General features: G+C 45.7%; 1 protein-coding gene across 2 annotated transcripts in view; it reads right to left on the bottom strand.

Annotated features, from left to right (window-relative positions):
• SMOC1 (SPARC related modular calcium binding 1) overlaps nucleotides 1-22,049 on the bottom strand; it is a 69,680-nt gene that overhangs the window by 21,074 nt on the left and 26,557 nt on the right. Inside the window, exons 6-7 of one of the 2 annotated variants that reach the window (XM_081186331.1) lie at nucleotides 13,713-13,802; nucleotides 9,874-9,954 (exon numbers count right to left, since the gene is read on the bottom strand). In XM_081186331.1, the coding sequence (XP_081042457.1) occupies nucleotides 9,874-9,954; nucleotides 13,713-13,802 (171 nt within the window). The remainder of the gene's footprint in view (nucleotides 1-9,873; nucleotides 9,955-13,712; nucleotides 13,803-22,049) is intronic. The other variant, XM_081186332.1, reaches the window with a different exon arrangement.

Raw genomic sequence — 22,049 nt, forward strand, 5'->3', positions numbered from 1 at the left:
TGCTTGGAGTAATTTGTTTTCTTTCTTTGGAGGTAGGGGAGAGACTGAATTCTTTGTGAGTGATTTATCACATGGCCAGCAGGAGCGAACCTCATTTATTTGTCTAGCTGCATAAGGTTTTAGCACCTATGATTGCGTGCTGATTATTATACGGTGTTGTCAGAGCTGCTTCAAGATCCTAGCTCACAGAGGATCACGCTAGCCAGCGGTCATTAAGTAAAAGTCTTTATTGAATTACAGTTTCCATTCTCACGCTGCTGTCTGCAACTCTACGTCTACTAGCTAGATCGGCGAGGCTCCGTCTGAGTCTCCGCCCCGTGCGCACCAACTTAATATCCTAGCCTTGCTCCACCTTTTCCTCCTGACTGTCCTCCTCTGGGTCCCTCTACCCCCCGGGGCTTCTTCCTTCCGGGATTCTTCTGACGCTGACCCGGACCCTTCTGCCTCCTTGCGCCGGGCTTTAGGACCTGGTTCCCTTTCGGGGCTGCTCACTGCGCCGCCTTCCTCTGCATTTGAACTTGGCGCGCGCGCCCAACCTTCCACTTTCCTCTTAACCGTTTCTTCGCTCCCCGATGGAGGTGTGGCCACTCCTGACTCCTGCCCTCCCTCCTGTGGTGAGCTGCCAGCGCTTCCCCCCTGGCTCCTTTCCTCTTCCCTGCTTCCTGGCGGTGACGCTGGTCCCGATTTCCAGCTGCTCCCCCCTGAGTCTCCTCTGGCTCTATCTTCCTGGGGTGCCTCTCTAGATTCCCCCCTTGCCCTGGCCACTGGTGCTCCTTTCTGTGAATCCTCTGATTCACTGGAAAGACTGGGAGATCTCGGGTCGTCGTCATCACTCATCCTTTCCTCTGTCTCCTCCCCTTCGCTCTCTGTTTCCTCCCTTGCCCGTGCCTCTGCACCTAAACCCCTGACATCCATCCCCCCCTCGAAGCCCCCCAGTCCCCCCTCCTCTCCTTCCGGTGCTGGAGCTGGGGGCTGCTGTTGCAAAGGGACGAACGTCGGATATCGGTCGCTTCCCGTGGCAGGCCTCCATCGGAACTCTTCCGGGTCTTCCTCCCTGCTCTCGTTGACGACAGTCACCTCCTCTTCCATCTCTGTGCCGCCGTGCTCGAAACCAGGGTCGTCCCCGAAAATGTCCATGTCCGTCTCTCCCGCACTTCCTCCAGGCGGCGTTGCTCGGCCGGAACAGTCCAGCCACTTCCTGCGGAACTGCTCCTCCGGCCTATCGTCCCACCAATACGAGGGTTCTGAGACAGATCCCGAGGGTGACCCCTCCGGGGAACGGACGTCTCGTGTCGGTTCCTCGTCCGAGTCGAACCCCCTGAACGTGCTGTCCGAAAGCGTGGGCGTGAAAAGCCAGTCGTCGAAAAAGTCCGCTGGCATAGGTCTATGTGGGAAGAGGGCATGAAACTCGTCTTTGAGCAGAGGTTCGTCTAAAGCGTAGCCCGGCACCCAGCTGTTCGCACTGGCCGGGGTGCCCTCCCTGGCGAGAAAGTATTCTACTCCCTCTTCCCCCCATCTGGAGTCCAAAATCTCCGTGACTTCGTTGATGCGCTCCTCCTGTGCCACTCCCGCGTGCCCCGTTCCTTCTCTGAGCGGACTCGGCGCCGTTCCGGGTTCCTGGAACCTGTGCGGTGCCTTGTAGGGAGTGAGCACCGATCTGTGGAACACCGGATGCATTCTGGAACCCTCCGGAAGCGCCAGCCTGAAAGCCACCGGGTTGACCTGCTCTTCGACTTGGTAGGGCCCCAGTTGTTTATGCCCTAGTTTCTTCTTGGCCAACGACCTGGCCGGCACTGCGTGGGCTGCTAACCAGACCCAGTCTCCCACGTGGAGCTCTTCGCCAACCCTTCTGTGTTTGTCCGCTTGTACCTTGTATGCGTGTTTAGCCAGCTCCAGGTGGCGCCGCAGCTGATCGTGGACTTCCTGCAGCTCCGACGCGAACGCATCTGCTGACTGCGGCTCCCCTTCTCCCCTGCATTCCAGTCCCGGGAAGGTTCTAGGGTGCCGCCCGTTGTTGGCGAAGAACGGCGTGACGCCCGTGGATACGTGCTTCGTGTTGTTGTAGGCAAACTCTGCAAGCGGCAGGTAATCCACCCACGTCGCAGGCTGTTGGTTCGCATAACATCTCAGGTACTGCTGCATGATGGCATTGGCTCGCTCCGCTTGCCCGTTGGTCTGCGGGTGTCTCGCCGACGCCAGATTGATCTTGACGTTTAGGAAGCCCATCAGCTTCTGCCAGAAGTTCGAGATGAACTGCCGCCCGCGGTCGGACAGAATAGACCGTGGCAGACCGTGAACCTTAAACACGTGGTCTATGAACAGTTTGGCGGTTTGCTCTGCCGTGGCCACCTTAGCACACGGAATGAAATGCGCCATCTTGGAGAACAGGTCCACCACCACCAACACTGCCGTCTTGCCCCTTGAGCTGGGCAGATCCGTGACAAAGTCCAGAGCCACCCTTTCCCAAGGTTCGACCGGAGTTTGCAGCGGCTCCAACAGTCCAGCCGGCGGTTTGTGCACCGTCTTTGCCCTCTGGCAAGTGTCACACCTCGCCACGTAGTCTGCGACCTCCCCTCTCATTCCAGGCCACCAGAAATCCCTGGCTACTAATTCCACCGTCTTCTCCTTGCCAAAGTGCCCGGCCGTGGGTGCGTCGTGCAGCTGCTGTAGCACCTTGGCTCGAAGTTCGTCACCCGGCACGTAGATGGCCCCTTTACGGATGAGCAATCCATCTCGTAGCTGGAAACCGTCGGCCGCTGCCTTGCCCCCTCGCACCTCTGCCATCTTCGTTTGTGCGAAGGAGTCCCCCTGCAACGCTCGCCGCACCGCCTCTAGGTCCACGGTCGCCGCGGCGCACGCCCACACTGTCGGTGCAAAGATGTGCATGGCGGCCGCTGGTGTTGCGTCCTCCAGATACTGTGGCTTGCGGGAGAGAGCGTCTGCCATGATGTTGGTGTCCCCCGGGACATACTCTATTCGGAAGTCGAAGTCCGCAAAGAACTCAGCCCAACGTATCTGCCTCTGGTTCAGGAACTGTGCCGTGCGCCAGTGTTCCAGATTCTTGTGGTCCGTGCAAACCTGCACCGTGTGCTTGGCGCCGATCAGAAAGTGCCTCCACGCCTTGAACGCTGCATGAATGGCCAGCAACTCCCTGTCCCATATGGTGTAGTTCTGCTCGGACTTGCTGAGCTTCCTGGAGTAAAACGCTCCCGGCCGCCACACGCCCTGCTGGTCCTTCTGCAGCAGGACCGCCCCCACTGCTCTGTCCGAAGCGTCTGTCTCCACCCTCATCGGCATGCTGGTGTTGACATGAAGCAGCTGCTCTTCCGACGCGAAGAGACGCTTGAGGGCCTGAAAGGACTGCTCCGCCTGCTCTGTCCAGATGAACTTCTTCTTCTTGGAGCTAAGGGTGTCAGTGATGGCCGCCGTCTGCATCGCGAAGCCCTTGATAAACTTGCGATAGAAGTTCGCAAAGCCGACAAACCGTTGGACCTCCTTCCGGTTGCGTGGGCTCTTCCAATCCAACACTGCTCGAACCTTGGCGCTGTCCATGGCGAGCCCCTTGTCAGACAGCTTGTAGCCCAGAAAATCCACCTCCGGCACGTCAAATTGGCACTTCTCCAGCTTGGCGTAGAGCCTGTGTTGCTTTAGCCTGCCCAGCACTTCCTTGACGTGCTTGTCATGTTCTTGCTTCGACTCCGAAAAGATCAGGATGTCATCCAAGAAACAGACGCACGTCTTGTAGAGAAGTCCCGCCAACACGTGATGCATAAATGCTTGAAAAACGTGAGCGCCATTTTGCAGTCCAAAAGGCATAACTCTGTATTCGTAGGTACCCAGTGGCGTGAACATGGCTGTCTTCCACTCATCACCCTCCCGCATGCGAATGAGGTTGTACGCCCCCCGCAGGTCCAACTTGGTGAACACCTTTCCCTTCCGTACCTTCGCCAGGAGGTCGTCGATGCGGGGCATGGGGAAGTCCGACGGCTTGGTCACACTGTTCAAAATCCTGTAATCCACTACGAGTCTTTTTTGGGGCGTGTCTCGCTTCTTAACAAAGAATACAGGACTGCCCCCCGCTGCCTTAGACTCTCGGATGAAACCGCGCTCCAAATTATGATCGATGAAGTCTTTGAGTTCCTGCAGTTCGTCCTCAGACATGGAATACAGCTTCCCTTTAGGCAGCGCCGCCCCCGGCAGCAGGTCAATTTTGCAGTCATATGGTCTGTGAGGGGGTAGCCTGTCCGCCTCCTTCTCGCAGAAAACTTCCAGAAATTCTGCGTACTTGTGGGGAATCGCTTGCAGCGTGCCTAGCAGCAGCTGTGACTCCTCTTCCTCTCCTTCCTGCCTGGGTACGATGCAGTGTTCAGCACAAAAGGAAGAGCCGAAAACCAGCTGCCTCTGGAACCAAGCCATCGTTGGGCTGTGCTTGTCCAGCCAACTCATGCCCAATACAATGGGCGTGTCAGACAGTTGAGTGACGTTGAAGCTGATGACTTCCCTGTGATTTCCAAGTCGCATCACCATTGGTGGCGTCTGCTTCACCACTTGCCCCCCTAGCAGCTCCCTGCCATCCACAGTGACAACCTGCAGGGGCAGTGTGGCCGGCAGCAACTGCACAGCGTGCCTGTCGACAAATTCCTGCCCTATAAAGTCCGCGTTGCTGCCGGAGTCGATGGTGATTGGCACGTCCATGGTGATTCCATTGGGCAGCTGGAGAGATGCTGTGAGCCTCACTACTGGTTTGGGCGGGAGGGGGTTCACTGGCTGTAAAATCTCTGGGGACTGCGTCACTAACACGTCTGGCTGGGCCCCAGTGCCTCTTCCTCCAGCCAGACATCGTCGTTTCCCTGCTGTGGTCCTCCCTGCTGCGTTGCTGCAGTCACCATTGCTGAGGCTGCAGTAAGCTTGTGGGGCCTCTGGGGACACTCTTTCGCCATATGCCCTGGCTGCTCACAGACGTAACACTTCCTGGTCCCTCTAGGAGGCTTCGCCTTCACTGCTGCCGGTGCTAGGGCTCTGGTTGCTGACTGAGCCCTTGCACCTCCAACCTCCATAGGTTCGGCTCCTCCTCCTGGCGGAGGCGTGGATTGCGCCCGTGCTGCTTCTCTGGGAAAGAAGGAGGGGCCCCCGGCTGGTTCGCGCCCTCCACGTCCTTCGTCCTTGCTCCACGGACGTCCTTCCAGCCTCACCCCCACAGCCAGTGCCCTCTGAACGACCTCCTGGGTGGTTCGGGGTCTCTCCCCCCTCGCTATCTCATCTTTAATCGAGTTGTGCAGTCCCTCCCAAAAGAGGTCTTTTACAGGAGCCGAATCTCTGTCCCATTCCAGGGCGCTGACCAAGGCGAAAAAGCGGGCATGATACTGTCTGACGCTGGCCCTCCCTTGTCTCAGCCCATGCACCTCCTTCCGTGCAAGATCAATGTCAATACTTGATAAGAAACACCCATCCATCGCTTTAATAAAGGCATCCGCATTCTGGAGCGCCGGATCGTTATCTCTCCATAAATTGCGCAACCATGCTTTCGCCTCCCCATGCAGATGGGACATGATGAACCCCACTCTCTCCTGTTCATCTCTAAAGTCTTTATGCAACAGTTGCAGTGCGCACAGTACGTCGGCTCTAAAGTTGGGATACTGTTGCAGGTTCCCATCGAAGTGAGAGAGCAGTCCGCCTGTCCGTCTCGCCAACCCAATTCCCTCCTGCCGGGGTGTTTGCTTTGCCAGTACGTCTAACCTGACCTGGAGATCCCTGCAGGCGGCAGCTGCCTCGTCCTCTCTCTTCCTGGATGCGAGAACCTCGGCGTTCAGTTGTGCCACTGCTTTTCTGAGGTCCTCTATCTGCTGCTCAGCCGTCATGTCTCCTGCCGTTCGTGAGCTCGCTAGTGGGCGCCTGTTTCTCTCCCCTCCTCGAGGCTGCAGATGCCCACAATGTAGAGACGGAGCCTACTGTCAGAGCTGCTTCAAGATCCTAGCTCACAGAGGATCACGCTAGCCAGCGGTCATTAAGTAAAAGTCTTTATTGAATTACAGTTTCCATTCTCACGCTGCTGTCTGCAACTCTACGTCTACTAGCTAGATCGGCGAGGCTCCGTCTGAGTCTCCGCCCCGTGCGCACCAACTTAATATCCTAGCCTTGCTCCACCTTTTCCTCCTGACTGTCCTCCTCTGGGTCCCTCTACCCCCCGGGGCTTCTTCCTTCCGGGATTCTTCTGACGCTGACCCGGACCCTTCTGCCTCCTTGCGCCGGGCTTTAGGACCTGGTTCCCTTTCGGGGCTGCTCACTGCGCCGCCTTCCTCTGCATTTGAACTTGGCGCGCGCGCCCAACCTTCCACTTTCCTCTTAACCGTTTCTTCGCTCCCCGATGGAGGTGTGGCCACTCCTGACTCCTGCCCTCCCTCCTGTGGTGAGCTGCCAGCGCTTCCCCCCTGGCTCCTTTCCTCTTCCCTGCTTCCTGGCGGTGACGCTGGTCCCGATTTCCAGCTGCTCCCCCCTGAGTCTCCTCTGGCTCTATCTTCCTGGGGTGCCTCTCTAGATTCCCCCCTTGCCCTGGCCACTGGTGCTCCTTTCTGTGAATCCTCTGATTCACTGGAAAGACTGGGAGATCTCGGGTCGTCGTCATCACTCATCCTTTCCTCTGTCTCCTCCCCTTCGCTCTCTGTTTCCTCCCTTGCCCGTGCCTCTGCACCTAAACCCCTGACAGGTGTTATTTTTCCCAGTTGTATACTTTGCACCTTTTCATAAGGTTAGATTAACTGGTTCCCAGTGGCATGTTATTCATTACTTTGTTTGTTTGCTGGCTGTCTGGAAGGGCTTAGCCTCTTCCATCACTCCTTGCCTTGCTTCAGCCATACTTGCCTCCAGACAAGCCAACTTAAAGCTTAAGTTCACCAAGGATGGACCACCCCACTTCTAATTTAAAATAAAATAAAATGGTTCAAATATATTTTTCCCACCACTGCCAATAAATATTCTAACCACCATTCCAAATTCTGTCAGGCTTCCAGAAATGTGCATTTGGTATTCTAACACTATTGCATTTGCTGGTATGCAGAGCCCTATAGACTAACTTTCTATATTTTAATCCAGGCTTCCTCAACCTCGGCCCTCCAGATGTTTTTGGCCTACAACTCCCATGATCCCTAGCTAGCAAGACCAGTGGTCAGGGATGGTGGGAATTGTAGTTTCGAAACATCTGGAGTGCCGAGGTTGGGGAAGCCTGTTTTAATCTCTTTGGGTTAAATAATCTGTATCCTTGTAACAGAATATCCGTTCCTCCTCACCAAATCAAAATCATTCTTGCAAACCTAGTATGTTTAAGCAGCATTTTATTTTATAATGCTTTATTTACTGCAAAACACTTGGAACATTGGAAAACACGCAGCAGAAAATAAGTGATGATGCAGAAATTAGAAATGAGAATTTTCATAATTGGAATCTAATATGTTAGTGATTCCTATACACACATGCACATGCACACACACACACTGATGTTAACAAGCTATAATATTTTCATATTCCAAATCAGTATTTGACTAAGAGTTAATTTATACTTTCTGCACATGCACAGCTTTCATGTGAGGTTGTTTTTTAAAATAAATTTGTCACACTACAAAGTGGTTCAAGGGTTTTAAAGCCACTTTCTTGTGTCTTCTGTATCTCCTTTAAATTCCTTAAAACATAAAGGCCTCTAAATTCTGCCATCTGCTTTCAAAATGAGGCTGGGTATGTTCTGGGAAATGGCACTATGTGGTCATATCAAACAGTTTCAAGGATCTGTACAGGGGAGAAAGATGGCCACCCCATGGAATAACATGGGAACAGTCATTGTTTCCATATAGCCCCTAGAAACCATGTTACATAAGCAAGTAGCAAATTCAGTTGACTGAGTTTTTCAAATACCTTCAGATGTAAACTGACATTAAAACAAAGTGGTCTTAGGGCTTTAAAAAATGCTTGCTAAATTTCATAATGATAGTCAACCAAATTTATACTGAACTGGTTCACAGATGTCCTATAAAATGCATGTGAAACTTTCTAACGGGTTTCAACTGCTGGTCAATTTGCATCATATTGTAACCCATTGCAATCAGTGCCACCATCCCCTTGCCTCCCAACTAAAATAATATCATTCAGGTCCCACTTACCGCATTCCTTACATTGCTTGATTGAATCATGTAACTTTTAAACAATAGAACTATTTGAATTTTTGCTCACATTATAATAGAAAATCTCTACTGAATCTCTATTTAAAGTGCCCAGATTTCTGGGTGCCAAGGCTGGCTTTAAAAAAAGGACACACATATACAAAACCTGTCTTCAGCTGCTAACCTTAATAGATTACTCATTCTTCCTTTCAAATAACGTCATGTACACTAGTTGCTGCAAAGTATTTACTTGACTGCTACTGCTAGCTTTCCCAGAGCTGTTTATAGTTCCATTTATCCACTCATTACATCATCCTGTGGTTTTCTTGAAAGGTTGACAGTGTAGGCTGGCTGCACGGCTGGAATCCCTCTTTACCCCACACTTAAAAACATTGTGGTACAAAGGGTTCTGAGCAAAGCCCATACCTTGCAGTGAAGGGGCTACCCCACAGTCCCTCTCTGAAAAGTTGTCTTCTCTGTTTGATCCGTTAGCAAGGAAAACCACCAACTTTTCAGGCACTGCCTTCAAACTCCTCTAGTAATGAACGAGTAGCACCAGCAATTTACTAATGTGCTCTAGGGAAGTTAACAGACTAGCCTAGCAGAAGAAGGAAGGTGTCCCCGGTTAGTGATTAGACTTAGGCCCCAAATATCTGAACGGTGGCCTCCTTGCCTGCAGACCCTCTCAGGGACTCAGACTGGTAGCATGGGCCTGGTTGGTAATTCCACTACCCTCAGAAGTTTGGTGGTGGAGCTCCAGGAAACAGCATCAGTTTTGGTGGCAGATCCAAAATTGAAGAATTCCCTCCACACAGAGGTGCATCTGGTACCTTTATTATGTGGCTTCCACCTCATGCTGAAAACACACCTCATTACAGTGGTACCTCGGGTTACATATGCTTCAGGTTACAGACTCCGCTAACCCAGAAATATTACCTCTCGGGTTAAGAACTTTGCTTTAGGATGAGAACAGAAATCATGCTGCGGCGGCGCAGCAGCAGCAGCAGCAGCAGCAGCAGGAGGCCCCATTAGCTAAAGTGGTGCTTCAGGTTAAGAACAGTTTCAGGATAAGAACAGACCTCCAGAACGAATTAAGTTCTTAACCCAATGTACCACTGTACCTGGCATTACACAAACACACACAACCTCCTTTAATTGGTTTTGAATTGATTTTGATAATTTTTTAATAATTGCTGTAACCTGAGACCTTATGATGAAGAGTAAGAATATGAAATAGTAATCAGAAAGATATTTTTAATACAGTCCATTGCTCCTTATCCAAGGTAACCTGTAAAATATATCCACTTTTCAGCTTTTCATTCTGAATTCAGCCTTTAGAACTGTGAGTTTCTCCTAGTCTCAGATTATACAACCAGAATCAGGAGTCAAGGCAGGTAAACATTCTGAGAGATTAAACATCACCATGTCGGATAATGGAAGGAAAATTGAGCAGTAGGGCTTCATTTTGTGCAGAATATATTTATTTTAGCTAAGCCCAGTCAACTGCCCATCACAATGTGCCCAGAATGCCTTTCTGATTGCATGTAAAAAGAACTTCCAAACAGTCAGACCAAAAAGCTATCACCTAGGATAATTATTAACAGTGGAAAAATCTTTGGAAAGATATCAGGGGGAGGAAACTCTCATCAGTTTCATTAATAAAACTACGGGCGGGATTGAATTAGCCTCCATCTGCAACATGGGAAGGAAGATAAGTAAGCATTACCTGAATTTTTCATACTAGAACTGTTCAGTTTGGAATCTTTGATGACCAAATGCTTAATCCAAAGGGTGGGAGCTGTGATCTCTGGAAAACAAGAACAGATGCCTTTTAATATATATGTGTGTGTTTGTGTGTGATATATGTGTGTGTAACTAATGTATTAAACAGTGTTATGGTGCTGAAAAGTAAGCTACTGAGCTAAGTTCAAGGCTGGGACCAGGATACCTAAAATATTATCCCCTACATGCTCAGCTTGATCACTGCATTCTGCGGGAGAGGGCAGCAATTAAGTTGATTACGTCTTGTACATTATAAAACCTTAAGAAGACATCAAATGTAAATATTCTGAAAAAATGTAAGATAAAATAATAATTAAAAACAATTAAAAGATGAAGAAAAGCTACTTTTCACTGGCCAGGATTTAGCTACCTTGCCCAGCATCTGCACAAAGCTCCTACAGTGGCAGCCCCTCACTGGGAGTTAATTCCAGAGGGCTTCCCCACACCCCAAACATCAAAAGGTTTAGGGGGTGAAGGGTTGCTGCTGCTTCAGCTGTGGAGCTAGATGTCCTCTTCCATAAGTGGGACACAGCAGGCACTGCTTTGGATCCCAGAAAAATGACGTCTTTAAAATTTTCCTTCTCATTTTCTATGCCACATAATTTGTTACTTTCAGAAAATAAAGTGAATTTGTTGTTTTCTTACAGACTAGGGGCTCCAAGCTTTAATCAATTTATCTGGTAGATTGAATTAGATTAAGAGCTTTAATCAGACAACCATGACAGCAGGCCAAGCACGAGCACTTCAGAAGGGCACAGGGCTACCTCAGGTGCCATCAGCCAGGTGAGGAGCAGAGGGCGGTTATGAGGGAAGAGGGCCTTTTCAGCAGTGACATCCCACTTACTGAATACCCTCCTTGGAGAGGCTCACCTGGCACCTACCTGTAAGTTCTTCTAGAATCAGGTAAAGGGCTTCTTAAGATCTCAGGCCTGTTAAAATGTGCTGTGGCTTTTAAAATCCATTTTAGCTCATACGTTTGCTCTCCACTTTTCCTGTTTTTGAATTTAATTCGGCATTTGTTTTCATTCTGCATCATATTTTATGATATGACTGTTTTTAAATTGTAAGCTGCCCTGAGAACTTTTATTATAGTGGTACTGTACCTCGGGTTACAGACGCCTCAGGCTACAGACTCCGCTAACCCAGAAATAGTACCTCGGGTTAAGAACTTTGCTTCAGGATGAGAACAGAAATCATGTGGCAGTGGGAGGCCCCATTAGCTAAAGTGGAACCTCAGGTTAAGAACAGTTTCAGGTTAAGAACAGACCTCCAGAACGAATTAAGTTCTTAACCTGAGGTACCACTGTATAGGGTGGCCTATAAATATATAAACTCTAAATAATAAAAACAGCACTGCCATGATTTGTGCAATCACAGCAGCTGTTTCCCAAATTGCTGTGTTGGGACACTGCTTGAAGCAGTGGAAAAATATGGAAATTGAAGGCCCAATCCTGCTGTTATACGCCAATGTGTTTTAGAAAATCTCAGTGCCCATTTCCACACACCTTGTGTTTGAGTTACTGGAGTTCTTCCAATACCATGTGACTAAGTGGTACAAGCAGTTTAAGGCAATTAATGAAGCGGGAAAGCAGGAACCCTGTATAAGGGCCCTGTATAAAGTGTTATATAACTATTTATAAATAAATAAAAGTCAAAAGTATTCTGACAATTTCCAGAGGCGTAACCATGTTACTCTCTCGTAACAACAAAAATCTTGCAGCATCTTAACGACTAACAAATTACTGTCTGAACAGCAAAACAAAGAGTGCAAAAAATACAATTTGTACAAAACAAAATAGACGAAGTTGTGTAAGAGAAACAAAACCTTCCTTTACATTTTTTAAAAAGGAAATTTTGAAAGCTACAGTTTTTGGGGGGGTTAGAGAAATGGATTAGAAGAAGAAAATGCTTGGGTTTTTTCATTTGCAGAGTGAGGAAAAAACATTAAAGGAAAGGGGAGATTTCTTATTAAAACCAGAGTAGTCAGTTGTATATATTGATTTGTTTCACAACATCAAGACTCCAGTCTGTGAAACCAGGAACAAGGCACTTGATCTCAGTTTTTCAAGTGTTTGGGAGTTTAGTAGGTGTTCAAGTTCCAATAACCTGATTTTCAAAGATGTAGTTAATAATGGTAGCACAAATCTATGATACCGCAGAACTACTTCAGTTCAGGAATTTTGCCTATTAATTCTCTTTTTCTGTGTGTTCACAAAACAAGAACAGCGTGTTTTTGCAGAACCAGTCACCATTTTAGTGCAACTAAAATTCTCAACCCATATATTACAACATATTTTTTAAAAAAATTAAAATGCAGGCTTTTGGTAGCTGGATACCTGCAAGTTTCAGAGATTTCTAAAGAACTGAACCCCAAACCAACATACTGGGTGTAGAAAGTGAGGTTCTCATTTTATATGCAAAGCAGAACAGGTATAGTGAGAGAAAATGCTGCACAGTCCATAGAACATGTAGCTGAGAAGAAGAAGAGTCCTAATCAGCCCCTAAGCAACTAAAAGGCTCTCTCAAGTAATTCTGTAAAACACAGAAGGGATAACGAAATTGGCAGCTTTGCTCTTGTTCAGTACGGATACTAACAACTCTTTTTCATCAATATGGGGAGCAATTGCAAATCAATTTGAAAAGTCACTTTACAGCACAGTACTATGTATGTCTACTCAGACGCCTGTCTCACTGAGTTCAATGGGACTTATTCCCAAGTAAGTGGGTATAAGATTGCCCCTTAGTCCCATAATGGATGTAATTCCACATATACTATAATAATAAATTGCTATTTATACCCCACCCTTCCTGGTTCAGGAAACCGGGTTCAGGGCGGCTAACAACAAATTTAAAACACTTAATTGATGCTACAAAAAACAAAACAAAAAACAGCATAAAATATGGTATAAAGCGTAAATAACAACAAAATCAAAAATCAATTTAGGGGGGAAATCCATCCAATAAACATTAGTTGATCCCCAGGGCTAGCTAGCTAAATTAGTCCCACTTGGGCCAGCGAAGAGACCAGGGGAGAACCAGCTGTGGGATCCCAGAGCGGGCAATCTTCACAAAAAGGGGAGGGGGAGGGAAGGAAGGGAAACAAAAGATCAGGCCAGGTTCAAATTGAAAGCTAGGCAGAATAGTTCTGTCTTACAGGCCCTGCAAAAGGAAGTTAAATCCTGCACGGCCCTGGTCTCATGGGACAGAGCATTCCACCAGGTCAGAGCCATCACTGAGAAGGCCCTGGCCCTGGTGGAGGATAATCTAACTTCCTGGGACCTCTAAACTATAATTATTCATGGACCTTAAGGTCCTCTGCGGAGCATACCAGGAGAGGTATCAGATATAGAGATATCTCAACAAATAAAGTGAAAGATCTGATAATGTTTTCCTATTTTGTATTTACCAGTAGCCTTGTTTCCAAGTTGTCCACCGCCTATATTTCAAGTGGCCTATTTTTCTTAAACATGGCATCACATGCAGGAAGTGGTAGACCTTCCAAATATTTCCTCTTATCTTTTGTTGCTGTTGTTACTGAGAGGTGTAAACTAATTCTATTGTCACATCGTGATTACAGAAATGGATAGTCACAGATATGGCAGTGAACCCAGCTGACACTGGCATTTGTTCTAAGCAACCCAATATCCAGGGAGAGTTATGCAAAAAAATTAACACCCAAATCAAATATATTGTGTGATGTGGCGGTAGGCATTTTCCTTATGGGATAACAAAATACTAGGTTGACACATATTACGTGAGAACAAATGTCTCTGAAGTTCTTACCTTCTCCATCAAAAACAGGCTGGGTCTCCATGGTGGGTGTTGGTTTCGAACCATCATCTGAATTGAGAGTTAAAAAGAATCGAAAAGAAACTACCATTATTGAGGTAAATACTATCTACTCTCCAGTATTGTTGAATGATTGGGATTTTTACATGGCCCGGCCAAGTCCATCAGAGAGAAAATCACAAGAATGAGAACACAAAAGGCAACGTACTTTAAGGAGTTTGCTTAAAGAATAACATAGCAGAGAATTATTAAAATCATTTTCAGAATGGTCATTCTTTGTCATCCCTCATATTCATTGCATTGACCAAAACCAAAGAACATTCTCCTTTTCGGTATAGTGTGGAAGGCTGAGTGGCAAGAATGGCTGTCGTTTGGATCAGATGGGCTTAGTTTATTCACTGTGGCCCGTTACCTATTCTTTATATGGCGGTTCCCTGCTTCTTGGATGTGGTGATCACACTAACATGTGGCACAAATCACAACTTGAAGGCTTGGGAGCATGAGATGTCACGATGGGCTAGTATATGAGCAGGTGAAGTAGCACCTCACTGTGCCAAAAGGTTAATTCATAGAAGCCTGTCAGCACAAGGCCACCATGTTAAGTAATGGATATGAAAACTAGGCCTAGGATTCTGTTTGCTAAGATGGTTGGCATTCCAAATATATTTCATCTTTATACTTTTCATGATTGTTGAAATATCTTGTTTTCTGAATCTTATCAGCATGGAATCTGGCATCACAATTTGCTGCACAGAAATTAGGCTGCAATCACTAGTATGCCATATTATTTCTAATGCTTACATTGGCAAATCACCAATACCAACATAGCTAAAACAGAAGAGTGTCTAGAAGAAATGTGTTCTTATTGGCCTCCCTTGTTCTGAAATTCTCCAAGTGCAAAGATAACAATGAAACATTTCTCATAAATGCTTGAACCTAGTAAAATCCAAAACAAATTAAAACCATGAAGAAAAATAATCTTTTGAAAACTGGCCACAGAATGAAGCAAATCGGGACAGAGTCATGCTCTGACTGATTCAGCCCATGAATGCCTAAACTTACAACCCCATTATCTCATTTCAGGGGGGGGGGGGGAAGGGTTTGAGGTCAGAAGACTTGGGATCTAGAGTTTGAGCTCTCTGGTACAGACATACATGTCATCAATGAAAAGTAGCCATTGTTTATCTCTTCTACTGGTATTTGTATTACGTATGTGCTATAAGAATAAATAAAAAGTTACAATGTGCAAAAATAAAACCATAAAAAGCATTAGTTTGTCTGCTTAGCTGGGTCATGTAAGCATATAAAAACAAGTGACATAATGAGAATTTGGGGACATTTACAGCATATTGTGGCTTTAAATACCTTGTCACATGTTCTGTGTCCTCATGTCCTGACACAAGATATACAGAAAGAAAATCTCAGTTACAAAACCATAGTATAATATGATGAAGTGCTATGCAACATTTAAAACAAAAATCCTGCCCAGTTTTCATCAACTGGTAAGCTACCACTGCTGAATTTCCAGGTGCAGTAATCCTAAAAGCAGAGTTTCCAAAAACGGGGAAAATATCATCCTTGCTCCAGCCAACATACAGAATTCCACATAAAAAGAACAGGAAGCAGATGGAGGAAGAAACATATGATCCAATGAGGTTAATGTCAAGGTGGGAAGGGAGATGCAAGGGCAGTCTTTTATGGGGCTGTGAGTTGTAACCAGGGTGTGTGATTCAACTCTTAAAAGATTAATCACATTTTAAAAAAACAACTGATTACAACTTGGTAAGAAAAATAAAGCACTAACCAGTTAACTGAGAAAACAAGCTTAAAGCCGTATAGTGCTGATACAGAAGAAAGTTAGTTGCAGTTAAAATCAATTAAGCTAAAGCTGTTGTTTTACAGAGGCCGATCTTAATGCTTTCCAAGTTGTTAAGCAGTGTTCCTCATTTTAATTAGTGACAAGATGACTAACTTTTTCTAATCAGAGAGTGTTTTCCAAAGATTCTCATTCATTTCAACAGGATTTAGGCGCAACTAACTTTACCTAGTACTGGGCTGGTGTTTCCCATAGCTGGATTAACAGTTGCTGATCAAAAGCCCAGAACTGTAATCCCATCAGTTTCTGCATGCTCACCAAACAGTGCTGCCTGCTTCCGTAACTTCTATTAGAAATAAAAGATTGTAGGGTTTTTTCCTGCCAATAAATAAATCAGTACTGAGTAATTATTTGATGCGGAATAAAGAGAAACCAGGGCATCTGGTTTCCTCAAACGATGCTTAAGATGAAAAGTTTTGTAATGAACTTGTAAATAGACGGGGTATAAATAGATATATAATAATGATGATAAATTTTTCACCCTTGTTACCTGGTAACACCAAAGACAGTTTTCACTAAATTAAAACACACATTCTTCAGCGAGATACATCTCTCTGACCGTTCCATTTTTATTTATGTCTGGAACAAGTGACATTCCGGAAGACTAACAGTTGCAAAACAAGATACATTCCATTTTAGTCACAGAAAACCCTCCTACCCTTGTATTATGAATATTGCATTATTATTTTTTACTTAGTTGTAAATTGCTTTAGAGCTTTTGGTTTGGAAGGGACATATATAATTAATAAACCTAATCTAAGCTAACATGATATCAAATTATTTGGCTTATATTGAAAAGTCACAGATATAATCATGGTATAATAGTGCTCTGAATGTAAAGTGCAGATGGGACCTAGGATAAAAAAGGCTTGATGGGAAATGAAGGCTTTCTATGGGCCATTTAAATGTATTTGTGAGAGGGGTCTGTTATTATGTATTTTGTCATTTCATTTTGTATTCTTATGTCATAAACCACCCTGCTTACAGGGGCTTGGAAATTATATGTTACTTAAGACAAGGCAGTATTGATTCTAGTTTTAAAGGGATTTCATAAAAGGGGGTCTGTACAGATATCAGACTAGAAGACTATAAACACAAAAATGTTTGGTTAGAATCAAAATGCTTCAACATTCAAGGCCATCATGAACTCCAACCTGAGAGATAATTGCACACTTCTGAAATAAACGGTGCCTGCTTTTTACAAAACACTGCCAATGCTAATTGCAACAGTATGCTGAAGGAATCTTCAACCAAGCAGAAATGAGACTTTCTGGAATACATTAGTCTCCCTCCCTTTCCTCCACCCCAAATATCTCCCTTGCAGGTGCATCAGTACGAAGGAGGTTGGGGAATATTCCTCAAAGACTTTGTGATCTAATATCGTCAAGCCAGTATACTTCTGCAAAAGACAGCACTGTTCTTTGGTGTTGCACAGACAGCTGGAAGTCACTTCGACCCCTGATGACATGATTCAAAGCCTCTTCTGTTTGGCTTTTTGATTCCTGATTGACACATTCACTGCTGGCTGGAGATAAATGCCACTGAGAGGACAATGTTGATCCGCTCCAGCTATTCCTGTGAAGGACTCCCCCCCCTTTTTTTTTTGAATAATAAACAAAACAAAGATGGTGTGCTTAAGTGTTTGAATAGAGCTGGGGATAGACCGAAGGAGAGTATAGTGGCTTTAAAGAGGTTGGCAAGTCACTTGAAGAGTTAATTGTCTGGGTGTACAATGCGTTTATTCTGACCACGGACAAAGCATCCCCTCTTCCTGGAAGCAGCCCTTTAAAAAGGATATGTCAAAAGGGCCCGCTGCTGCTGGGTTTTTCTTACAAGCTGCATCACTCTGGCACTGCTCTGAAAACCGTGACTCTTGAAATCTTGATACAGAGCACCCCACCCACTCTACACCACCAAGGGTACAAAACTACATCCCACTTGCAACCCTGCTATTAATTTGTCCAATTGCAAACCTGCCATTAATCTGTATGGCTTTAGAGGTAAAGGTACCCCTGACCATTAGGTCCAGTCGTGGACGACTCTGGGGTTATGGCGCTCATCTCGCTCTATAGGCCAAGGGAGCCATTGTTTGTCTGCAGACAGCTTCCGGGTCATGTGGCCAGCATGACTAAGCCGCTTCTGGAGAACCAGAGCAGCGCACAGAAACGCCGTTTACCTTCCCGCCGGAGCGGTACCTATTTAATCTACTTGCACTTGACGTGCTTTCGAACTGCTAGGTGGGCAGAAGCTGGGACCGAACAACGGGAGCTCACCCCGTCGCGGGGATTCGAACTGCCGACCTTCTGATCGGTAAGCCCTAGGCTCTGTGGTTTAGACCACAGCGCCACCCGCATCCCTTTGTATGGCTTTAGATAGCATTTAAAGAATGGCTTGGGGTGCAAACAGGTAGTTCAATAAGCATGCCTGGAAGCTTTTTCTTCTCTCCCACCCTTTGGCATGGATACCAAGGGAAGTTAGGTTTCAAATTTCATCTGGGACAAGAAAAATTATGTATCTAATTAAAAGTATGAAAGACACACTGAATGTGTCATCCAGAGATACCATCCACCATTAAAGGAAATTTGCAAGGCATATGCAATATCAGTTTATGCCAACTCCAAGGCTTCGGTCAATCAGCTACACTGTCACTCTAACACACTGCACCCTCCTGTCCTCCAGTGGTGGTCCCTTGGTGTTACTGGTCTGGCATGGGACTGGTTTAGCCAATACATCTCCAAACACAGTGTCGAGAAACATTTCCTGGCCTAGATGTAGCTTCATTTGTGGAGAACAGGATCAATGAGAACACCACCTCCTCCTGAAGGTCTTTTTCAGAAATGGCAGAATAGGATCAGTTCTGGGAACTGATCTTCCCTTTTTTCTGTTTGTAGCTGATGGAGGATGGAAAGGAGAGGCTTGGCATTGGCAGCCTCACCTTGACAGAATGGGTGAGTTTTCAGTTCAGTAAATGCCATCACGGTAAATCAATTTAGGCATGCTTTCTTCCATCCTTAGCCCTGTACATCTTGAAGTATGATAACCAACACAATTCTGTCTACACAGAGAGGGAGAGATGTTTGTTAGTGCTAGTGATCTAATGCAGATATACAGAACACCTGTCTGGACAATTACATGTTGCATGTGTCTTAAATCATTTGTCTCAATCAACTTCTAATACACACAATTTTATAAGCATCAATAAGTAGCATGAAAGTGTTGACATTTAGCTGGGAATGCACCGTTAAATAGATACTCTTATCCCTGTTCTGTCTAATGGTGAAATCGCTCACCAAAGCTTTCTGTACAATTTTTGACACAACCCAATGCAATAGCCATTTTGCACTACTATTCCTGGATAACCAGGCAGGTGTGATCACAAACAAGTAACTCTCTCACACTCCTTTACTGGGGCACGTTAATATATTGTTGCCTATTGAAGCAGATAGAGGACTTTCCTTTTGATAAGCACAATGACCAGTCTGGAAAGGAACTATGACCAGGGAGTTCCAGGGTCAAATCCCAGTTCAGGGTTCCTTTTTGAAAATAGTGGGAAGAGATGAAGGGAGGAAAAGGAGCCATTGATTTCATGTAAGCAAAGCCTATAATTAATGTGTCTTTTTAACATATGCCTCCTAAGTTGTTATATTTAATGCACATTTTCAGTAGTTCAATGCAGTTAAAGGCACCTGAGAGAACACCCTATGCCTTTAAGCTACTTTCTGCTCAGCCCAGCAATCTCTCTCTCTCCCCCGAGCAAAGTCTCTCTATAAAACCTCCCTCACATCTTCAAGGCTTCGGGTTGCAGAGTGGGGGTGGGTAATGCAGTGAGTTCCCAGATCAATGGCCATTTGAAATTCAACCATATGGTGGAAGCCCTACAGCTGCATGTGTTAATTACCACACGTGCCCCCCTGTAAAGCAGTCTGTTCGACACAAAAAGGAAAACAGAAGGGGGAGAAGAAGAAAAAGACTGCTTGAGAGGATTAAATAAATAGTCCAAATTTTTTGCCTAATTCCTCCCAGACACACAATCTGCCTTCCTTCTGAAACCTGCATGCTTAGGACCCTTAATACCCCCTTCACATATCCAGCCATGTGCACTGAACCTAGGCAAAACTATTGCAAAGTGTACTTTTCTCTTCTCGTCCCTCCCCTCCCCTTCCCTCCCTCCCACCGTCGTCTTCTTTAGAGAACTAATTTCTGGCTGACAACCAGACTGAGTTTTCGGGCTTACAATATGCCTTTTCATTTCCTCAGAGAAGAGAATGGACACCTCATCAGCTATGTCTGTATTGCATGCGAGGGGCAGAGAGAGAGTAGGGGGAGAGGGAGGGAGGGAGGGGGAGAATGGGAAGGGTGAAAATAAAGGGATGGGTGAATAACAGACTGAGAACGGCACACATACAAATCACTGTGTTATGCTCTCTTTTGACACTGCTTTTTCGAAGTGAAGAGTGAACAATTTCAACTAGAAGCAACAACCCAAGTTCAACAGGTATCAATCAGCTGAACAATTCCACACTCAAAAAACACTATTAAAAAAACTGTCACAATGAAGAAGTAGAGGGCCTCAGCGGGACGGAAGGAATCACCTAGAAGCATCTCATGGTCCGTTTCATAACAATTTCAGCAAGAAGGGTAAAAAGGAAGGAACACGCTAGCACCAGTCCAAATTTTAGATGGAATTAAGTTTAATAAGCCCACCTTCTTGCTTTAGTGGAACTGTCAGCTAATAAATGCCACATACCTCTCTGGACAGGATCACAAAAGCAGACTAGGTTTACTGCCTTTACCCGCCCCGCCCCCCAGCAATAGTATCAACTTCCCTAATATATAATATCTTATGATTTTTTCCTATGTAGTCATCACTGTCTGGACCAAAGATGGGGAACATAAAAGTCTCTCCCTCTAGTTGGCTAATGAACGAATGTCCGTTGCCAAAACTTAAAAGTCTTATTTTTGGGCGAATAAATGTTTTAAAAACTATATCCTGAATCCTAGCAAGCTTCTACTTCCCTCTGTTGTGCCACTCTGCAGCCACCCAAGCCAGAAAAGGAAAGACAACTCATTCTCAGTGGCCATCAACGTAGCTTTAAGGAGACTTCTGACCATACACATTCTTATTTTTCTTGAATGAATCTAACCATTCTTACCTACATTCAACAAGTTAAGCAAATAGTCAAAAAGCTTGATACAAAATCCCAAGAGACATACAATGTTGAGCCTTTTCAAGAATAGAACATACAGTCCCATAATTTTCAATGGAGTTCTTTTTTCTTGTCATCTCTAAGACCTGCACATCCTTTTCTTCTAAAACTCCAGCTGCATACATATCAGAATCAGTGCAAGAGGTTGTTATTCTTGTCCCAGGCTTTCTCCTCTGAAAATAGATATTCAGAATGATTCCAGTCTTTGTGAACTCACACATACTAGTGACTGATCAAGAGTCTCAGGGCATCTTAAAGATCAATATTTATTGTGGCATGACTTCTCTAAACTTAGTGTACAAACTCTTGAGTTCCCCAGCTGCATCCACTTTTAAATTGCTGGCCTATTCACTTAACCGGGGTGGGATGGTGGGGACCGGTGATCTTACATTGGAATTGAAGCCCTGCTGAGGAAGGAATTATCACATCACATTTCAGTTTAATAAACAATTCATTTTGTGAAAAGACTCTCCGTATGCAGTCAAAAGGATTACCCATTGACTCTGGAACTTCTGGAATTTGCTAACCATCACAAAGGTGGACGGCTAGATTCCCACTGAGTCAACAGTGGATGATTTAGTGCCTGAGGCATGCACCTGTTTGCCTTCCGCACTTCAAAAAAAATATTCTGACTATATTGTGCTAACTCTCAACCTAGATATTCAGGAAATTCACATTTAAAGGAATGTGAGCTAACCTGGTTATAGACTGTACAATGATGCTGTTAACCTAGACAGGGTGGAACACCCTCTGCTGACTCTCCAGGTGTGTGTGTGTGTGTGTGGGAGAGATACTGGCTGCATCTTAAAGATATAAGACTTAATACTTTTGACAGGAAACAGCAAAAACCAAAAACTGATGGTAAAAAACACAATATAGACAAGTCAGGTGGTGGATTCAGGTAAAGCTCAGAGAAGCAGGTATCCTGGATTATCTATGATCAGGCAAGAAATGTGACCAGAATAAAACAGAATCAAAAAAGTATGAAGTGAAGCAACATATTAGAGGAAGGAATTCAATGTAGTGCTAAGGAATACAGTACAAGCATTCCTGGAATAATCTCCCTTCTCCACCTCCCGTGTGATGTTCTGGGGGTTCTTCTAACCCTTCCCCAATTGGGGGGGGTGGATTGCAGGGAGAGGAGATAAGTGGAAAGCCCCACTGCACTAGAGGATGTCATGCAAGTTTCCACTAGCAGGACTTGTTATTTGAATCTGGCCCAGGAAGAACCAAGGGCACAGGTGGCCA

Source organism: Podarcis bocagei (assembly GCF_964188305.1).
Source record: "Podarcis bocagei genome assembly, chromosome: 1".
Taxonomy (NCBI): domain Eukaryota; kingdom Metazoa; phylum Chordata; class Lepidosauria; order Squamata; family Lacertidae; genus Podarcis; species Podarcis bocagei.